The 22,957-nt window shown below is 39.7% G+C and overlaps 1 protein-coding gene across 4 annotated transcripts in view; it reads left to right on the plus strand.

Moving 5' to 3' along the window:
• pknox2 (pbx/knotted 1 homeobox 2) overlaps nucleotides 1–22,957 on the plus strand; it is a 176,174-nt gene that overhangs the window by 82,230 nt on the left and 70,987 nt on the right. For all 4 annotated transcript variants that reach the window (XM_036143488.1, XM_036143489.1, XM_036143487.1 and 1 more), the window contains one exon: nucleotides 17,398–17,504. In XM_036143488.1, the coding sequence (XP_035999381.1) occupies nucleotides 17,418–17,504 (87 nt within the window). In that variant the 5' untranslated portion in view covers nucleotides 17,398–17,417. The remainder of the gene's footprint in view (nucleotides 1–17,397; nucleotides 17,505–22,957) is intronic.

A 22,957-nucleotide genomic window follows, 5' to 3' on the forward strand; every position in this document is an offset into this window, starting at 1 on the left:
ACTGTCTCTGAGCGTGACTTTGAAATAGGAATGTATAAAGATGACAAAAAAATGTATATGACTTTTGCAAAAATACTCAAACTTGACTTCCACCTACACCATGGGTAAATTCTCAGCTCTGATGGATCCCATAAAAATAGCTGAGTTAGACTGATGGAGGCAAAGGTAAGTGGTACAGTCAGAGGACGGCCTACAGTGTGAGAGATTAGTGAGTTAGCTGCTACGTAGACGAGCTAACCTTGCTCCTAAATGTGGTGACATGGAAAACAGACTTCAGCCAAATAACAAGGCTCTACGGCACACCAGAGGTGGCTGAGAAAGATGACAGGATGACATTTATGTATAACTCACTGGAGCTGCAAGATGGGACTGATAATAAATGGAAAAAGTGTACAGAGCCTTTGGCCCAAAGCCAAGAGATTCTACAGGCTGATTTAGCATGAATATTTTTAATCCTTTTCACCATTGGGATATTGTGGTAATATTAATGTGTGGCCTGTTGTTTGAGACAAGAGTAAATATGGTAAATATGACATTGTATTTAAATGTTTCTACTGTCATTGTACTGTGCTGTCTGATGGCGACACAATGCATTTTATTCTAAACCTGAACACAAAATAGAACTTCTAAGCCAAACAGTATTATCATTAAGCCGGGCATACACTGTACGAGTTTTTGCCCTTTTAGGGCCGATTCTTCAGTCGGGTGATAATTTGTTGGATCGGGCCGAGTTTATGCTTGATAATGTGTCGTGTAGTATAGAGGCGGTAACGAGGGGCGATTTGCCTCTCACGACCACCTCCAGATCAGGAATCGGACGGTCGGTTGAAAATCAAACTTGTTTGAAATTCAGTCGACCCTCGTGAGTGATGGTGAGCGCGTCCTGCTGTTGAAGCAGAGTTACGACCGTCTACAAGCCGATTTTACTCGACCACATGTGCAAACAGTAGATTCTTCTTCGTCTTCTCAGACGAAAACATAGGAGCGGTACGTGTGACATGGAGTCAAACTACGGAGGAGCAACTTGTAGAATTGACAAGGCAGCGCGTTTTGTTCTAGTGAGCCTCATATTTAACAGTGAGCATCAACACTTCCGCCTTTTTCTTCTTCTACTGTTTACGTTTGGCTTCCAGGTAGACGAGTCTGAGTAGCGCCATCTCTCTACGGGGCTGAGTCTGACGTGTGGTTTTTGAACGCACTGTGTGAGCAGTCAGGTCATCAGAGCGTCGGGCTGCACAGTAAGAACAGATATCCTGAGCGGTGAACTTTTAAACTCTGCAGTTTCATCGTATAGTTTGAGCTGTTTATGAGTACCATGACTGAAAATATCGTGCAGTGTATGCCCGGCAGTAGTGTATTGTGGTAGCGCTTTATACGGTACATTAACTTCTCAGAAAAGGATAGTTTTTTTTTTTTATTTCTGAGCAACTGGGCATGAGTCTCCTGAAAATCTTCCATTTTCATTCACCAGGTGATTCCTTGGTTCATCTCTAATCTAAATGAAGCCAGTTTCTGTTTCATGTCAACGTGCTAAATCATATTCACAGTGATATTAAATGCAAAGTGTCACTGCTGGTTTATTCTGAAACAAGGATATAAAATCCTGTGTTGTAATCTGCTTTAGCAGAGCCACCATTATTTCAATTGTTGGTGCCTCATGTCAGCTGTATAGAATGTATCAGTGTGTGTGAGAGAAAGAGAGCGAGGGAGATTTTTAGTGTGTGTGTGGGGGGCTCCCTCTATCCATCAGGAGGGTCGGGTCCTGCTGCTGAAATGGGGCTCCAGTGGGCCACCCATCCAGTCAAGCGCTCTGGGGAGATCCAATGTCCTTACTGCTTTAATGCGCTCCAGATGTCCTTTCAACCAAAGAGGAAAGAAAGAGAAGTGAGAGGGGAGCAGAGAGGGATAACAGGAGGCTTTCGTACCTCAAAGCAGACCTCGGTTTTGCTCAAAGAATTTGGGTCTGGCTTGTTCTGCTTAAAGCGGTTGTTGTTGGTGCACCTGCAGTTTGTGCTCCTGGAAATAGCTGAAGAGAGTTGTACTGCATTTACACAAAAGCAAACAGTAAATCTCTTTTTGCCCCTTCCTAGCATACTTACTTTTTGTTTCCTTTATACCTTGACAAAATTTGCCTTCCTCTCATGTCCTCTGAAGTAAAAGATAAAAACCATTTAAGGCCACTGTTCTGGCCACATCTTTAACAAGGATTTCATGTTTCTGTCAACAACTCTAAACATGTTATTACATTCCAGCATTTAAATTACAGATTCATATCAGAGCACAGTATTTTATAGATCTATATGTTACCCTTGGACATATGCACCATATTTTGTATAATGTAACAGTGGAATTACCTCCCAGACCAGTAGTCTATGTTTAGTCTTGTTTGTTCTTCAGATCTATAAAAGCTTAGTATTGGAACAGGAAGACCAGGTCTAGAACAATGTACTTCCCTTCTGTAGGGATATCTTTTTGTTCATTCTGTGCATGTCGTTCTTGCTCTGCATATCCTTTTTTCACTGCCCCTTTGTTTATTTCCTGTCTCCCAGCTTCTCTTTCTTTATCCACCACGACCTTCCTATCTCCTCTTCCCACCACACTTCTCCCATGTCTTACCTCTTCAGACTGCAAATTCTCTCTCACCTTAATGTCTCTTTTATTTGAAGCTGTTCACAGCCTTTATCATAGGGTTCCTTCTATTTTCTCAACCTCTGCAGTGTGTATACCTCCACCATCCACCGTCGCTGTCTGTGCTCCCCCACCAGGCGTATTCCATGTCTCTCCCCCATGGCATTTCAGAAGAAATTTAATATGGTTTTGTTTGGTGTTTCCACTCAGCTGCCGGCTCTCTTTGCCCCCCCCCACTAAGACAAACAGAGTCCATCCAGCCAAGAGCAGCAAACACACGCTGCCGTCGGCCTCATTATTTGTTCCTCACATTTCAAGTGACTTCTGCCTCACTTCATTCTCTTCTTCTTCCCATCTTAAATGGAAAACCAGCAATAGATATATTGGAAAAAAAAATCTCATGACTTTTGCAATTCATAGGTTTAAACTGAATTTAAAGATCATCATTTTTTAAACATAACTTCATAAATCTCAGTTATGGTGGTAATGGAAAGTTTGACCTCACTTTTTCCTGTTTTTTCCTTGTTATTTTAAAATATAGTGTATATGTTCATATAGCTCAATCCTGGCTGTGTGTGACTGACAAAAAATTATTTATTGCAAAGGTGGGAAATAGATAATATTTTAAATATTTTTCATGCTGTACATAATCTTAACATAATCAACTGTATAGTTAATTTAATATGAATATCATTTTATAAGCACATTTAAAAGTTATTTGCAGAAACATATATGCAAAACCTGCTACCTGACCGATGAATCCTCATAACCTGAAGCTGAAACTGGGTCACTGTTGCATCAATTGTGACTGCTCATTGTTGCTTATGTTTGAATTTTTTAACATACTCAAAGTAACTGCAGCTTATTCTGACATCATTTACATGGGCTCTGTTCAATGGTGTATAAAATATTTACTTAGATTTTTTTCCTTTCTTTCTTAAGACGAGAACTGCTCTTATTTTGAAATCTCGTGGAAATGGTGTACACTTCTGCCGGACCCATTGTTACCAACTTAACTACTTTGCTGTTTACTATAAAATCAACCTAAATGATTCTCATTTCTCACCTGGGATGGAAATAACGTTCCCTATCAGTCTTCTCAGTCATCAATGTCTTAGTCAAGTTTTTCTCCTTTCAATCCTAGAGGTATGGTGCGGAACAACTTCGGTGTAGCTAGTGTTTACTTCCTGGTTCCTGGGCCAGTCTTATGAGAGTTCCCAGGGTTCCTAACACAGAGCGCAGCATTTGGTATTTTATCTTGGCAAAAGGAGCAACAGCCTGCAAACATGGAAGCCAGTAAGACAATCAGAGCAGAAATAGAACAGAATACAACATCACATACCTATCCTGTGTTAGTTTAAAACGGCATATTAGATTGTTGTGATTGGCAAGCTGTAGTACTGATTTGAGCCACAAGGAGTCAGCATTACGTATAGCTCCTTTATTCTAGTCATTGTTCTACTTAAATAGCGGCGGAGGGTACACAGATCGCTACACGGGCCGGAGAAGCGGTAGCAGCAGCGGCGGAGCAGGCAGCGGCTGCTCTGCCAGTTCACGGGCTGCGGCAGCCCGTGAACTGGCACACGGGCCGGCTACACGGGCCGGCGCCCCGGCCCGGCTACACGGGCCGGGCCGGGGCGGCTAGCAGCAGCTAGCAGCAGGGGCTACAGCCGTGCTAGTACTTCTGTGTTTACGCTGCAATGTCGCCGACACCGCCACCCATTTTAACAAGACAAAAACACCTAAATAATCCGTAGTGAATTTTTTTTTTTTTAACCTACCGGGCCTCTGCTGAGACGCGGTCTGTGTCCGACGCCGCTTTGTGCTGTTGCACAAACATGTGTGAACAACATCCATCCATTTTCTGACCGATTAATCCCTCATGGGGTCGCGGGCGTTGCTGGAGCCTTTTTCCCGATATAAAATAATTGTAGCCGTCCAGTGGTTTCATGGCTTTCGTGCTCTCTGTCTGTTCTGGCCTGCCATGTTTATAAGGCAGCTGTATATGTCATGGTACGGAGCGCTTGGCCAGCATTTCACAGACTCGCTCCGTCCCTTCAGGCTTTTGCTGTGTGGATCTGGCAATCTGATACCATCAACTTACTCTTAAAACGATCTTGTAGTACGTTATCTAAAGAAGAAAAATACGCGGAGAACTCGTCAGTTTCTCTGTTTGCGTCCGCCATTGTGTTCGCCTTTTGCCTACCAGTCCGGCGCGCATGCGCGAAAAACCCGCCTCAAAACAATAACAATGAACTGGTCTATAGCTCCTTTAAGTCTTACTGGAAACCTTTCCTACAGACTCTTCTCACAAAGCAGTAGCTGCTGACATGGATCTTCCTAAACTCCAAAGCTTTCAGCTGCAGCCAGACCGGCTCCCTCTGCGGGTCTGCCTCCAGTCGTGAAGCTAAACATACTTGTAGGTTCCAGTTAAGGTTTATGCTCACAGTTTTATGTGTGTGTGTGTGCGTGTATGTGTGTGTGTGTGTTTGTGTGCGTGCATATATACTCAAAATATAATATAATACAATATATAATATAAAAATGCAGGCAAACCAAAAGTGTTGCGTATATATTTTTGTTGAGTGTATGTGTGTGTGTATACATAGATATATACATCTGAGTATGCAGAAGAATAGACTATATTCATGTTATTGTTAAGTGAAGCGTGTTCTGCCGTCTACACATGTTCAGGAAATGCAGACTGTGATCAGACTGGTGGGGCTCCTCAGCGCCAGTTTTGCTCAGTCATCTTCTGCTTCTGTCTGCTATGTGGCTGCTCTCTTAGGCAGACTTCTGCCTGTCTGACACATCTTGCCAAGACAAACTCACCATCCCCCCCCCCCCCCCCCCCCCCCCCCCCCTCAGTCTGAGAGCCTCCAACACCCAAGTGGCCCAAATTAAAGACACAGACAGGCTCAAGCATACAGACACACAATGCACAGAGACAGACTCTCCCACCTGCTGACCCCCCACTCATTAATCCCCCGTAACTCTCTTCAAATATTCCCTTCTGCTGATCTTATTGTGAGGAAGCTTGTGATTTGGGGCTGTTGGGGCAGAGGGGGGTAGTGAAACAGGAGCTCCCCTGGATGGCCACTAAATTTTAGAAGATATTTCACTTCCAAACCAAGAACATTATCAGTTGATCAGGACATGTCTGATTCCATTAATGCTGTCTGGACGTTTCTGTCCAGACCTTTGTTTTACTGAGATAAATCGCAAAACCACAATCCATGATTATGGTTAATATATCATGATAAGTTGTACATGTTTCATCACCTGTGCAAGCTCAGAGGCAACTATAAAATGTTTTTTTGACCAATTAATTTACCAGTCTGACTTTGCTTTATTATATGCTATATTATATATTATATATGAAAAGTCCACATTAGGTGTTTGAATGTGATGTGAGCCTAACTCTGTCAGTCTTGATATAAAGCATCAGATGGTTTTATCTGATTTCTTCTAACAGCTTCTATATTGTCACTATGTCACAATGCTGTGAGGCTGTGAAAACTTCAAACACTTCTCAGACAAAATGGTTTGTGCAAAAAGTGACAATCCTCTTTTTCCATCTTTAACAGTTTCTGGCACCTCTTGGATTTTTCCCTCTGGGTTAAAAATCTTTCTGTTGTTATATCTCTTCACATCCACTAAACTTAGTTGCTGCTCATAACCTACTCACACATTATTCCAAAGACGCAATGATCTATATATAAAATATATCTTTAGAGCATTGGTTTTTGGACCTGGTAAAACAAGCTGCCCATTACAGGAACCTCTGGTGTTGTAATCATGAACAGAATTACTATAAACAATTTGTGAATGTATAAAAGCAGGAACATTCCTGCTCATGACTGACTTAAACAGGATAAGGGTATTAAAAAGCAACTTGTTCTCAACCGTAAGTCAGGAAAGGCGGGCCTGCATCTGGTTGACATTAGATCTAACGGGGCAGCCCAGTACCAGCCGTGCTGCCTGGTTCTGAATAACCTGGAGGTTTCTGAGTTCACCCCTGGCAGCAGATGTCCACACTGTAGAGCAATAGTCAAGATGACATAACAATAGACTCTGAACTATTTGACATAAAAGGGGACGGGCCACGCCGGTACTAATTGCTCTTCCCATTTTCAGAATAATATAATTAATGTGGTGAGACCCAGACAGAGAACAGTCTACCATCACACCCAGGAGTTTGGCACTTTCAACTTGTTGAACCGTCAAGTCATAAAACTTTAAGTCAAGCTTTGGGCTTGTAGACAGCTTGTGCTTTGAACCAATCACCATGCACTTAGTCTTAGAGATGTTGAGGGCCAGTTTGTTACTCACCACCCAGTCATATACAATATTCAGTTCTCTCCTCTAAACCTGATTTAATTCACCGCATTAAGGTGCAGTATAATACAAAGTAGTATCATCTGCATACAGGACAGTTTGGGCACTTTTTGTAGCCCAAGCTAGATCATTAGTAAAGATTGAAAAATGTGAAGGACCTAAACAGCTGCCCTGTGGAACTCCACACTCCAAACTTCTTCTACTGGAGAGGCTGCCATTCAGATAAACCTTCTGTGATCTAAAAGACAGGTAGTTTTCAATCCACTTAAATGCCGAAGAATTAAAACCATAAACCTTAAGTTTATCAGCTAATAAAGTATGGTCCAGAATGTCAAAAGCAGCACTACAATCCAGGTACACAACACCTACCGACATAGATTTATCCGTCGCTTTAAGCCAGTCAGTCATATGAATCAATGCAGTAGAGGTTGAGTGGCCAGCTCTATATGCATGTTGAGAGTCTGTAAAAAGTTTGTTTGTTACAAAATAATCTTAAACTTATGCATTTACCAATCTTTCCATAATTTTACTTAAAACAGGTAAAATACTTATTGGTCTAGGATTCCCCTCATTAAAAGCAGATTTAGTACCTTTAGGTGAAGGAATAACTTTAGCCTCCTTCCAGATCCTTGGACATAGGCCCACATCCAAGCAACTATTAAAAATATGACAGATGGGAGCTGCTATGACACCAGCAGTCATTCTCAGCAGTTTGCTATCCAGGTTATCTAATCCAGTTTACTGTTAGGAAGAGAACAGAGCAAATGTTCCACCCTACGGACAGCAACTTGTTTAAATACAAATTCACAACTTTTATCTTTCATTATAATGTTCTTCATACACTCATATGATCTAATGTTGTGTGAAGTGTTCATAGCCTACCTTAATTGAGATACTTTCTCAATATAATAGTCATTAAAATGATTAGTAATATCACCTGGCTTTGTGAGAACAAATCCATTTGATTTAACAAAGGGTGTGCACACAGTTGTGTTCCGACCCATGATTTCATTTAAAACATTCCACATTCCTCTACTGTCGTGCCTCGCCTCATATAACCTTTGTTTAAAGTAGTCCTTTTTTTCACCTTATTTAATTTTGTGACTTGATTACATAGAGAACAGTATTTAGACATTTATTTCACACAATCCAAGAATAGGTGCGTCCACAACCGGCTGAATAACATGGAACATACCTGGGAGGATGAAATGGGAAAATTAGTAACGCCAACTGGCAAGGTTGGTGCCAGCGCATTTCAGCATAATTGGTAACGGTGCTACATGCTAAGCTAGCAGTACGACACGGATGTTTTTAAGAGCAACATAAAGCTCACGTGCATCAGTGAAGTTGTAAACCGTCCAGATAACAGAACAGACTTTTAAGCTAACGATAGCTGATTAACGGACAGCTCATTAATTGGCTTCTGTTGTGGTCTGAGCTCTGCCTTTGAGCTGCACCACACAATGCTCCACTGCGTGAATCCATTCTGAAACATTGAAACAACTATAAGTTAATGTTTCAATTCGTTTTTAAGTGGTAAATGAGCAGGATATAGTCTTCAGGTGGTAATGTTTACTACTTGGTTCATGCTACTCAGCATGAATTACCATTTAAATTTGATATATTAGTCACACCTGAATATAAGTCGCCGGATTGGCCAAACTATGAAAAAAAGCATTACTTATAGTCTGAAAAATACGGTATATAAAAGGTTACAATTTGTCTCTGGTATTCAATGCTTGGCGAACAATGCTAGACAAACAGGACGGTAGAGAAAGCGAGCGGTGAGGAGGCAGTGGTGGTGAGAGCAGAGACAGAAAGGGAAGCAGACCAGATGTACTGGAAAGGATTCAGCTGGGGAACTCGTCTGAATTAGATTTCCCTCCTGAAGCTTCTAATTTCATTCCCATTTGGATGTGATTTTCTTCTGCCTTCAATGTTCTGATGGTTATCAGGTTAGAAGGAGAAATCCTCCTCCTGCCTATGTTTGCCTATGTTTGCGTATCAACCACAGAATTCACGACTCAGATTCTCAACCCTGTGCCACATTTCAACATCAACATGCTTGGACTGTTATTTCTGGATTTCACTATCAGGATGACAAGCCACAGAGAATACTTGAAGACGCCTTCACATTGATGACTAAATCCTGGATGAACACAGTGGATTATTTTCATCTAGAATAGCACAATATTTTAACCGGGCATGGTTGAGGAGTGAGGTGACGATGCTTATTCTGAATAATTCATATGTTCTCCCTCTTTATCTTTCTAACATTATCTCTCTGTATTCTTCTTGTTCACTATAACCTCTATAAGTGTGAACATCAAGAGTCCATCGAACTGTCCAAATGTAAATGTGCAAAGCTTTAAGGCATGGCACTTTAAATATGATCCACAACGTATTATATTCAAACTGTCCCTTGCATTTTTACTAATGTTTAACTTGATATCGTTTTGACAGTCCCAGTTCCATTTAATGTGTCGCTCTATCGTCACCCGACATTTAGTTTTTGCTATACATGATGCTTAAACGTTTTAAACCAAAATATGTCTGAAGTGTGAGCTTGTAGTCTGCATCACAAATTTTAATTTTTCATTTTCATGATAAGAGTCATCAGGTCCTCTTATGTCATAATTATAAAACATTTCTTAACTGAAGATAAAAACATAATCCAAAATGTTAGTGGTTGGCCCATTCCTCTTCCTAATGATCTTGGAACCTTGTTGGACTGCATTGAGTCAGGTTATGACATATTTATTATTTTGAGAATCTGTTTGATTATTCCTGAGCACTTAGAAAGTTCCTGAGAATATAGCATGTCACATTAAAGGTAGAAATAATTTGTCACAATTTGTCATTTGTACATCAAAAATGCTTGAATTTTAAAAGGGGTATATACATTTTACTCAGGTCTACTTTATAGGACATATGTTCTGAAATGTTCCTGGTATAGAAATGAGAACATTGAAATAAAGCATTTTGTGTTGCTTTATGTAATTTTCTTAAACATCAATGAGGACGACAATGTAAGAAACTAAGGGATTACAAATCGCCAGCAGACAGAAAAATAATTTAAAGTCTAACCTTTTAGAAAAATGCTTTAGATAATAAGTACTTTCAGATGAGTTAATAATCATGTTTGCATTCAAGCCACCTGTCCCAAAGGTATAATCAAGCCGTTTTCACATTATCCATACTGTTCAACGTTCTCTTTTAAACACCGGAGGCAACACAATCAAACTTGGAATGTGTGACATCCAAACAATAATTTGCATAAATACAAAGAAAACAAGAATTGCAGTGAGATCGGAGCGCTGCTGCCTTTGTCTGCAGTCGGCAGTAGAGCTCATCGAGGGAAATCCTTGTGTCTTCATTAAGGCTGTGGGGCCTATTTGAATACTTGAAGGACGCCTATTAAGGAGTTCAAGATGAACCAATAAACTCGAAAGGTTCTTGAAATTCAAGGATAAAATGTCATTTGGAATTGATAAGGACGAGTGAAAGGAATGTGTAAAGGGAAGTGATTGAGAAGAACAGGTGATAGCTCCGTGTTATCCTTGAAGAAAAGTGTTTCTGTAAAATTAACCTATAAGGCTTTGTTATATATACATTATTTTCCAAACTCCTAGTATCTGAAACAACTATCTGAGGATCTAATCTCACTGTAACACATTCTTACTGTAGCTTCGTTGTTGATGGTAAACATCTTTAATGTCTGTTATACGTCAGCTTGTTCTCTTCATGACTGAAAATGGATGCACAATTCTCTCCTTTGACTATTTTATTCACAACAGAGCATCTCAACTGCAGCCTTCTCCACTGTGTTTGGGGTGAGGCAAGACTAAGCAATATACAGTAACCGTAAAAAGTCAGGTTTATATCTGTTTGACCCAGGAGACCAGAGCTTTCACACTGTGTCCACTTCAGGCCGCCCTGCCTGGCCACATTCATTATTACCTGAGCTAACGTCTGCAACCATGCACAAATGCCTTTAGTTTCATACCTTATTTATTTTCTAGATAAGACTGAGTCCAATCAACAAGAGCCGGTGATGAATAAATGATATGGGTATGAATTGGAAGGATTGTCCGGCATAGAGCAAAGTGTTGCGAGCTCGGCTGGAAGGAGGGGGGGCAGGTGGCTGGGGTTAATGAGGTGGCCTGGGAGTGAAGACTGGATTCTGACTCCAGCATGCATGCAGCTTGCTTTCGCCTAGGGGATATTTGTAGCCCTAAAACCACAAGTTAGACTCTCCTTGCCTCTGGCTATGTATGTGCTTCAACTTTAATGTGCGTGAACATCTATACTCCAGGCTATAAGGTTGTGAGAGATTTATGGCTCTAAGGATGACACTGGCCGAAGCTTTATGATCCCATCATGCAATATGTGCATCATTATATATGCCTGTGTTTGCATGGATGTCCATTCCTGGTCTGTGTGTTTTTTCGATTTTCTCTGTTGAATCCCAGAGAAATTATGAACAGAGTCTCCACTCTCACAGGTCCAAATCTCATTACCATTCTGTCCTTCCTTCCATGGCTTTACTCAACACCATCAAGGCTTTGCCTCCTGGTGTTTGCATTGTAAATCAGGCCTGACAATAAGGCCATGATTAGATCCTACTCATATTCAAAAACACCTGATTTATTTATTCAACGTCCTCTTTTGCAGGCCCTCAAAATGCATAATGTCTTAGCAATGCGACATACCTACCTCCAAATGTTATTCATTGCATTTGCAGGTCAACCTCTTAAAGATATTCAAACGGGATAGGTTAAATTACATTTTGGTAGGAAACTGCTCTAACATATGTACGCCTTGATTTTAGACCGGCTTTCAGAAAAGTCACCAAGTTTAATACATCCAGAGTATATTTAAATCAAATCTAAACTAGACCCACTGATTTTTCACACCAAGTTAACCAGTTATGTATCACATGCATTAAAACTTATGGTAAATAATCCATACTTTAAAATCCACCCTTAATCTTTACATTTTTAACATTTAAGATTTTCACTTTTTATTTGCAGTTCTTGAAAATTTGTTTTTTATTAGTTTTCAGACCGCTCTAATCTCACTTTGCTTGCAGTTATTCTTTAGTTCTTATTGTATAACGAGGTAATCGACTACTGTTTTATAGTCTGCAGAAGCAGTCTTGTGTTTCTGTTGCCCTGTTCCATCTCAGTGCCGATCTTGAAACAATAGACCAAACAAATGTGCGTGAAAGAGAGAATCGTAACTCTATGTTTGGTTGTAATGAGTAATGCTGGTGAACCCGATATTCAGCCCGACACCGAGTTACGTTTTAAAAGGTTTATTGTGAGGATGAGTAGTGGCAGCTGAGGCAGGCAAGCAGAACCAGACCTGACGGATGAGAAATGGCTGCTGGTGCATGCAGGGATGAGCAGGAGACCAGAGGATGGTGGGAACAGACCAGAACAGGCGATGTGGACCAGGGAACCACCAGAATGGGCCGAGCAAACGGCTGGACCTCACAGAGAAACAGGCAGATTTGTGCAGCACGCAGATACAGGTCATTACATTTTGGAAAATAATTAACTTTATCACAATATGCCAATATTTTGAGATGGACCTGTACAAACAACTTAATCAGAAGAGTCCAGCTGGCTGAGCACACAGGAGCTGGTAGAGGAAGTGCATATCACAAAAGATGAGATGAGACGTTCTAGCAGTGAGTGGGGGACTGAGGCAGGTATATGTAGGCTGGTGAACAGGTGACCAGAGTTTATCTGATTACTGGCAGCAGGTGGAGCTGATGTGGGCCTATTGACTGGAGCAGAGCTGATTGGACAGTGGCTGATGGTGACAGGCTGATAGGACGGTGTCTGATTCAAGTCCAGAAAAGTAAAAAATAAACAAACCTAAATCATGACAGAAAAAGGATGAAAAGTGATTTGTTGTTGTACTTATTTAAAGGATCTTTACAACCTCTGCTGATAAGTATTTACAACATTCTAATGTTTGCATCCATTAGATCTGATCATGAATCATCTACACTGTCTATCAAATACTGATGTCCATTTGCACACTTTATTTGCTATTCTCTGTGTTGCCTGTACAATAATGCATATTGCATATTTTTCTCACATTGTTGTGTAAATCGGTTTAAAGGAATATTGCATTTCTTATCTGCTCATCATTAGTCTCTCAGATGCTAAGTTATACTTGCACACACCTTAGCTACTCCGAGATGTTGTTTCTATAATTATTCATATGGCATATTTTTTCTCACATTGTTGTGTAAATTGGCTGCTGTCTTCCTTTATTTCACTTGAACATTTCATTTTTATCTTAATATGCCATATTATCAATAATTATGCAATACTCTAGTTATATTTTTACTTTACGCCAGTAAAGTAAAGCCTGTTCTGCTCATTGTGTAAAACCACTAGCAACATCCATCCATCCAGGAAGGAAAAATGTATTGGATTTGGTATAAATAAATAAATAAATAAATAAATAAATAAATAGAGATTTTATTTTTAAGCCATATCGCCCAGCCCTACTAGAAACTAGGTTGTATAGCATGAAAAGAAAATTAATAAAAGTCACAACATCACAACTTCAGGAACACCAAAATAAACTAATGTGGTAATTTGTTTTCATTGCTTTGTTGTGATGTTTAAATAATTTAACAAAAAATAAGCAAAATGCTGTCTCTGCGATAATGCATAGTGAGAAATAGGCCTGATTGCAACCTTTAGCTATAGAAAGACTTCATTTCAAAATGAGTCAGTGATACGTCTATTTGTTGCCATGATTTAGACTACATATTTAGTTTAGGTATATGCCAATGCCTGGTCTTCAAGTTAAAGTTAAAATCAAAGTTCCATAATGTTAAAAATAATGTCCAAAAGGAAAGTCTTTAAACAATGATGCAGAAAGCATAAACAAAAAGCTTGATAAACTACTTTGATCCATTTTTCAGTTGTAATGTTACAGTAGTCCTATCATTGTGCAGAAAATATTTTATTTGTGGGCTCAAAATTGAGAGAATGATGACAAATGACACATTTAAACTTTATAGATGTACGGAAATATGTATTTTAATCTAATGTGCAGCTAAACAGTTAAGCTGTACAGGACATGCACTGACAGCAAAAAAAGTTACAATTATTTGTTGCCCAAAGTAATGTATAAAATGTGCAGCAAAAATTTATATTTTTAACCAGAGCTAGTTCAGAGAGCAGTGCCGCTGCGACAGAGTTGTTCAGAACACAGAGAGGAAGCATTCCTGTTAGAATGTCATTCAGGCAGATGAGAAACAGAGTTTCATTTGTATTAACAGTAAAATTAGTTTCACAATATGATCACTTCACATAGGGGTTTGTGAATTGATCTGGTGTTTGCATATACTATAAAAAGCTATCTGGACACGTGGTTTCTAATCGTGAGCTCTCAAGTTCAAGACCTCGCTCTTCTTGTCAATCTCACCTAAAACAGATCTATGTTCACACTCCTAATAAACATATAAAACCACACCTGGGTGTCAGAATAATTGTTTTAAACCAAAGATCTGCCAAAATTAACATAGATGTCTATGAAGCATTGTTTTGTGTTAATGTGTTTAGAGCAACAACAAAATGCTCTCTGGGGTTTGGTTCATTTGTCTGTAGCAGGAAGCATTCCCAGTCCATATTAATCAGAATTTACCTTCAAGACACACATATTACATTCAGACATATCGAGGCTTTAGTGGCAGCAGTCAGTAATCAGGTTACATGTGATCTAATATGATTTTTCATTCCAATGCTGCAGGTAAGGGAGGCTACTTAACCTTGCATTGATGCAGCAGGAGCACATTGTATGCCTGGGATTGTTGGGAAATTGAATTGTGAACAGAACTGTTCCATGCTGCACAGAATCCACTGAAAGGGAAATTGCCTCTAATCCAAACTCAAAAAACCCTTTGATGTTGTTGGAATAATCTTATGCCTTCTTCTCTCTCATTTTCCACTTTATGCATGCTTTTGAATTTTGATTTTGACTACAGGCACTCTCCAGTTGATGTGCATTGTGAACTATGTCATAATTCCAAGGCCTTTGTTGAGGAACAAACATGCAATTTGTCCTCAAAATGGATTTGACAACCTATTTTGTAACTGTACACCTTTGGTGAGTTCAAAGGAAGGGTTGTACTTTCACAATGAAGAGGACAGTGTGTTAAATTGTAACCTTTTTTTCTTCTTCTTGTCTTTCTTCTGTGTACTTTCACGCCTGGGCAGCCACAGCAAGGCATGTGCTTGTGCAGACATTTTGTGTCTCTGTGTATACTCATGGATGCCCGTTGCGTGCTTAAACTTGGCATTTTGTGGCTTGTTCCTTCGAGGAGCAGCGAAACTTGAGAGGCCCAAAATACCATGTGGTAATTGGACTGGCTTTATCATCAGTCTCATCAATTAATGTGCAATTTTCTATTTAATCACTAACACGCTCATTGCATTTGCAATTAAAATGAGGGCTGATAACAGAGAAGATGTCTTTCAGCTGATACCAGCTGGAATGAGAACATAAACCAGAAGATGCAATCAGTACACCAAATGACTCGCTGAGGCACGTGCGTGGCACACTGACAAGTGTGAAGACACACAGTGATGCTCATCTGATGCTGAGCTCAGGCCCACACACATCCATACTGTCATACACGAGGAGAACACCAAGACCAATGTAGAAACACAGATTTTCAACTAAAACTTCAAATTAGAAGCTCAACAACCATTTATCATCAAGATGTTGGCAGCGATACTTGGTTTGGATGAAGAGCCATCTCAGTTCTATTGTTCTCCATACAGACATATCCAAACCCGACTCTCTTAGTCGCGCTGAGCTGTTGTCTGTTATTGTGCAGATTCAGAGGGTAAAGAAGAACTGTTAATGTAGAGCAAACGTAAAACACATTATTTTTCAGGTCCTCTGGGCATAACACAGAGATTTAAGCAGGACTAATCTCACTGTTCTGGGATCAACTTCTTTTATGATTCTTACTGAGTGCATCATTCTGTCCTGCATGGTATTTTTCTGCAATCTGCATTTTTCACACAACAATTAAAATAAATTAAAAATAAATATTTTTAATTTATTTTCATTTTTCATTTATTTATAGTATGAGCAGTGCTAGGCTTGTCAGCACATTTTAATTAAATTCATATTCTCTTGACTGAATGTAATGTTGGTGTAATCTGGAATTAGTCATTTTAATGTTAGTCTAGTTTTAATTGATTAAGTCCTTTTAAACTTAGTCATGTTAAATGTGACGTCACAGAGGGATGGTATTTTAGGGTCCTTTAGGGCATCATACAAAAATAGAAAAAACTAAAAAACTAAATTAAAGCCGTTACATGTAGAGGGAAAAAGTATCCTGAGATGGAACATAATTATTAATTAATCAGACGTTTTGGTGCATTGTGACTGACCTAACATGAAGCATTTCCTCAGTATCAGTATCAGTCAACCTGAGTGCGCCAGGCTGCTGTAATTGTTGCCTGCCTTTCACAAAAAAACAGGTTTTCTTGTGCCATAAAATGTCTATTTTAAAAAGAAATAATTTTAGGAGCTCCTGTGCTTTTGAGAAGAAATGCATTTTATGGTCAGTCTGTTTAGATATAGATTTAATTTCTGATGTTGGTTGAGAACAGTGTTGCATATGCAGGTGCATGTTTTAAGCAGGCCTAACACATAGGTTATGTTGCGCTCCGGGTTGGATGACCCGTGGTGCCTGCTATCGGAGGGAGTGGTAGGGGGTCTGTTGGTATGACAGTGTGTGTAATGTTCCCCCGAACCAATTAGCTCCATCAGTGGGGGTAGGGCCACTGGTTACAGCAGAGTTCCACAGGGTACTGTCCTCAACCCTGTGGGGTCCCAAAGAGCCCTAATTATCCGTCATGACTTGCTTGGTTAAAGTGCAACAACAGCAGCAGCCAACTGGTAGAGTTGACTATCACATACTGTGGCTCCACCATGGAGCGGAGTCAAAGCCAGCTCTCATTAGTACACAGGCCTGGCTGCCTGTAATTGGGAAACAAATACTTGGGTTTGTTTGTGGTGTCATTAGAAGCCTGCTGCTCCAGCTCAGTATTTGCTGAATATTTGTGGAAAAGGCTTTGTGACTGAAGATATTCTACTTTGTTTTCTTTCTGCTTGGCTGCATTCGTCGATCACTCTGTAATAATAATGCATCATCCTGACTTGTCTGTTAGTTCCATGCAAAACCATGCAGAGGTAGATTAAGAGGAGAAAAGGAAAATAAATTAGTCTTGATCAGAGAAGAAGACTGACATGCTATGTTCGTGTCTCATTGATTATTTAGTCATAGCATCACCTAGTGGCTGATAGTGTAACAGAATTTAGAACCACCTTTCAAACTGGATCCTGGTTTGATGTTCGCTTTCCCTTCTGTGCATCTCCCAGTCTCCATGTGACGCTGCCCCATGATGCAACATGAGTCCCCAGCACCTGCAGTGACGATGATGGCCACCCAGAGCGTTCCTCCTCCAACGTACCAGGAAAGCCAACAGGTGAGAGCAGCAGCCTGTCCGCAGACAAATGCCCAAATATTGTATCATACATCATTTTATGCTTCATTCTAAAATGTATGCAAGAGTGTCAAAAATATATTTAAAAGAGAGGTGCAATTACTCTGAGATCAAGAAGCATTCAAATTAAAGGCATGGTTTTGACTTTGAGAGTTTATAAGAAGTTAGTGAGGGTTTAACAATAAAATATTGCTAAAATCTCACCTCATAAACCCATTAAATGTGATTTTAGCAATATCTTTGGGAAGACTGGGATTCCCTGTGCCTTTGACAAATAAAGAGCCCATGAATCAAAAACTGTAATTTAAAGGGGCCTTGTCACGTATTTTGACCATAAAAAGAAAATACAAAAATCCATATTTTCATCTTCAAATAAAACAATATATGAAAGCATTCATCCTGATAGTGTGTAAAGAATTCTGAAAAGAATTTTGTACTGTAGACATAAACATTGTTGTCCCATCCGCCGGCAGTACCGGTAATAGAAAGCAAGATGGAGAGAAATGACGCAGCTACTATAGGAGCCAGTAGACCTCGCTGCTATGCCAGGCAGTAATGAGACAGCTTAGCAATACTGAAGACCAACTTCATCTCCAGGTTTATGGTCCTCTACGCTTTCTTTTTGCAACTCTGTTAGGTGTGGTTGACTTGCTTGGCTATCTATCTATCTATCTATCTATCTATCTATCTATCTATCTATCTATCTAATCTAATCTAATCTAGACACCTTGTTGAGTGCTATATTGGAAGTGGCTTAGTGGAGTGATTCGGATAATCTGCCCTATTCATGTGCTGCTTGGTTTTGTACCAAACGATGTGGGTGCCATTGCTTCTCCTTGTTTACTCATTGCACCCATGTGCAGTATTGTTATTTCAGTCACATGCTCTTCTTTTGGTAAATATTAACAAAGGTGCTTTGTTTAATTCAATTGAAAAACCTTTGTATCCAACCAGAGAGAGCTATCGGCATAGAAGTTCGTAAAGTCAGAGTACCTGACTAGGCCCCTTTAAATAACTTGTACTCAGTGTAGCATATCCCACTTCATCCCATATTACTGCTGCATTGAAAACATGTTTTTTTCTACAGAATGTATTTGACATGAGTAATTATTATAGATTTCTGACAACCAGTCTTCTGTAATGTCTATGTTAATTACCATCTTACACAGACAGGGCATATAAGAGTTTATATTATGTTGTTTGCGTGACCCAGTATCAAATTTTTAAGACTGAAGTTGTCTTGGCAGAAATTTGCTTTGGTCTGGGTCTGGTTCTGACCAACCATAAGGTTACGGAGCAGTCCAAAATGGTAATGGAATCGACTACTGCTGGTGGTATAATAACCTCTCAACAGAACCATTCCTCTTAAAATATTACTATTGAGTTTTAGGAAATTGAACTTTACCTCTTTACACTGGTAAGTGGTCTGATAAGAGTTCTTACATCCATGGTTGTCAAAAGAACCTAAGCCCATGCAAAAAACCCTGACAGATCATCTTGGATGCACTTGATCCAGGCTGTATGCACACCAGAGAACTTGCCTTACTTTTAAAATTCAAAATGTTTGCTCTTATACTTGATCACCTTGGTTCAATATGACAGTTGCCTTCCTAAAGCCTAGGTTGTTTAGGTTATGCTGGCTTTTCTGGATCTTGTGGAAGAAAGCTTACACCAAACATTAATTTCAACACATGTTAAGGGAAAAGCTGTAAAATAAAATGAATTATTTCTTACAAACTCAGTCAGGATAGGTTTGAACACAATTAAAATAAATAAAACTGATCAAGGTATTATTACAGAAATCTAATGACAACAGATGGATTCTCTTTAAAGTTTCTTGCAGTCTCAGTTTGTCTCAGTGAATAGGTAATTTTTATAACCTGTTGTCCAGCTAGCACGTTTGCTTATGGAACAATTCGGATCCAGATCTACACATCGCAGCAGTTTTGGTGTTACTAGTGTTTACCAGAGCCTAAAGACTAAAATGTCTTGTAGAAAATGGTTTTAGTACAATCTCACTATCGCAAAACTAAAGTCTAAATAATGTTCCAACATCACCTTCCTACGCAAACAGTAGAATTCACAGTTGGACCTCAACTATGCCAGGTTTTTGGAAACATTGGGAAAATTTGTGACAAGAACATCATAACTTAGAGGACTGCATATATTTAACCTAGAATACATAATTATAAATCCCTCTGACCAATCATCATACTCCCCACATGGTAAACAATGATATGAACTCAAAATGACCTGCCAAAAACAAAAACTAAATAAAAGCAGTTGACACATTATGATAGAGCACCCTGATGCGTCAAGCAGACCCTCAGAGCCAGGAGCTGAGTCGTCAGGCTGACCCTCAGTGGTCAAACCTGAGGCGTCCAGCGTCCAGCAGCGTCTGTGCTGTGCAGAGGAGGAGAGGTGTGACAGACCCTCAGATTGAGGTAGAGACCCTCTTTGACTGGCAGAATTGAAGCAAGCTTGAGCTGTGGCTGATGAGAAGGTGGGTCTTTATATTCCACCACTGCTGCTTAATGATAGGTTGATTTTTTGGGTAGGCCTGTAAAAACACCATTGCAGTAATAAATGCAACTAAAGATACATGGATGAGTTTCTCTAGATCTCGTTGGGACATTAGTCCTTTAATCCTGGATATGTTCTTCAGGTGATAGAAGGCTGACTTTGTGACTGTCTTTATGTGTCCTTGAAGGTTCAGGTCTGAGTCCATCACTACGCCCAGATTTGGGGCCTGATCACTAGTTTGTAGTTTTAAGAACTGAAGCTGCATGTCGACTCTAGTTTGTTCCTTGTTCCAAAGATAATACCTTCAGTTTCATTTGTGTTCAGCTGGAGAAAGTTTTGGCACATCCATGCATTGATTTGTTCTACGTATCCATTCAGGTTCAGAATCACCTGGTCACACGTGATAGAGCTGTGTATCATCTGCGTAGTTATGGTAACTAATTTTGTTTCTTGTCATAACCTCAGCTCGTGGGAGCATATAGATGTTGACTAGAAGGGTTCTGGAACAAACAGCTGTTTGCAAGAATGAACACTTTTAACTTTGCACTTGAGCACTTGAACTTGTATATTTAGCACTTTAGATAGCATGCAGCACTTTAAGGAAGCATATTTGCACATTTCAGAAATTATTGCACACAGCTGATTGTATCAGTGTTTGATTCTTTCCTGTTTCCTGCTTTTAGGTCCAGTGGCACTGCAGCACTTTAATAGAGTAGTTGGGCCCTGGAGAAGAAGGGTGACAGGAATTAGAATATCAACAAAGTCAATGTCTGTGCAATATTGCCATTTTGTCCTTAGTGTTGTTTTATTGCATCTGAAAGTGTTTTAGTGAAATATGTTTTGTTTGTACTTACCTTGTCCTTGTGTCCAGGTCCATCACCTAAAAGAGGCCTAGGCAGAAACAAGTGCCTTAAGAAGGTTCTGGGCTGGACCAAGGCATAATTAAATTCATAGGGGAGCTAAGTTTGGCTTTTAGTGGTTTGTGAGGTTTCTATTTACCTTTGGTGTTTGGTTTAGGGTTTTATGTTGAGAGCTTGGGGTTTTACATGGTTTATGGTTGGTGCTGTGGTTTATGGAGGGGTTTAGATAGTTTTAGGTATTAATCTTAATATGTACACCCCTGGGAGAGTTTTAATGGTTTTAACCAGTTAGTGAGACAGTATTTAAGGCGCCTGTTTCATCACTTGCTGCTCTGCTGCTGGAGAAGACACATTGCTTCCCCAACCTCCATTGTGCTTGTAAATAGGTATTATAAAAAAATTGTAGACCATGACAGTTTCTGTCTTTGCATCCCTCCTTCCACGCACTCCAACTTCTAAAGGCCAGCCAGGTGACAGGTTCCCAGGATGGAACCTTGGGGTACACACGTGACTTTTGTCCGCTCTAATGAGAAGTTACCTATTGACACAAAGAAGTTCCTGCTCTTTTGGGAGGATTTGAACCAGTTGAGTTCTGTACCAGAGAGTCCGACCCAGCTCTCCACTAGCTTTAATAATAGAGGTGAGAGCTTGCTTACTCTCTACAGAAGAGGATGGATTGGGTTTGTTTAAACTCTGAGGAACAGGCTTAAGACATAGGTGTGAGACAGATGTCTGGAAGGTGATTGGAATAATAAAAGCTAATTCTTCAGTTTCACCTCATCATCCACTAAATGGTAACTGCAAAACCTGGTGAAAGGTGTTCCAACTGGAAAATGATCTCAAACACTGAAATAAACAAAGGAGTGAAATCTAAATGTTCTGGAATGGCTCTGACTTCAACCTTACTTCAATTATTGATGGGTACAAAAACCATGAAGTTTCTCAGCAGGCTGCTAAGGAATATTTAACCGAATGTTTGTGTGTGAATAATGTTATTGCTGTCGGGTTTGAGAAGTCTTTGCTAAATTGAACCTTTTGCACAAAATATAAAATTGTATTTAGGATAATAACAGCTGAAATCCACCATTAAAGATTAACATTAATTAATGAGTTTTAGTCTATGATAAGTAGATGGAAACATTTGACCAGAAATATAAAATACTTAAATAAGCTTATTGAAATGATGGAGTTGGCTACTGTAGAAAAGTAAAATCTTAGAACAAATCACTGCCATAAAGCAGACACACATCCAGAACATCTGTGCTGATTGTCCAGTGGCTGCATCTTCTTCCGATCACCTATCCTTCCTTCTGCACGACATCCTGCTGTCTCCCTGAGGATTAGTACCAGGGGAGAGGTCCAGAGCAGCAGTGTAGGCACTCAAGGAATGCAAATGAGAACTAGTTAAGTGTGAAGAAGCTAATTTATTTCCCATTTGTTGTTGGGATTAAGACTTGAAGCTTCCTTTTACCTCACCCTGACTCAAAAGGGGGGATGGGATATGTTAGAACCATTTCCATGGAGTTAGAGGAAAGTAGGGTGTAGAAAAATGAAGACCAAGGACTGAGTTTGCAAAACATGTCATTGTCTTACCAAGCTCAGAAAAAGAACAAGGGAAGTAATTCTTACATTATTAATGCTGAATGAAGAATTACAACACCAAAAGGTTAAAACATGTCTTAGTCTGTTTAAGTAATTCTGTTTGGTTGACTGCCAGTCTCTTCCAGTAATCCCACCATGACATTAAAATGGAAATGACTGCAGTGTAATGAAACCTTGGTTGAAATATCCATGCTGCCTAAGGATGAAGAAATGTGAGCTTCAGCCCTTGACAAAATGTACAGTTTTTTTCTGAGGGAGTCTCTTTTTTCAAAATGGGATCAAATCACATTATAAAAGATTGAATCTGAAATTTTTTTATTGAAAAAAATATCAGTTGACAGTTCCAAGCAGACCAAGTCAATACTCAGAGATTACAGAATTAGCATGAACATCAAACTAAAGAGAAACTTTTAACAGTAATCAAACTGTATGCATATGGGAACAAAGTGG

This window comes from Fundulus heteroclitus, chromosome 11 (genome assembly GCF_011125445.2).
Source record: "Fundulus heteroclitus isolate FHET01 chromosome 11, MU-UCD_Fhet_4.1, whole genome shotgun sequence".
Taxonomy (NCBI): domain Eukaryota; kingdom Metazoa; phylum Chordata; class Actinopteri; order Cyprinodontiformes; family Fundulidae; genus Fundulus; species Fundulus heteroclitus.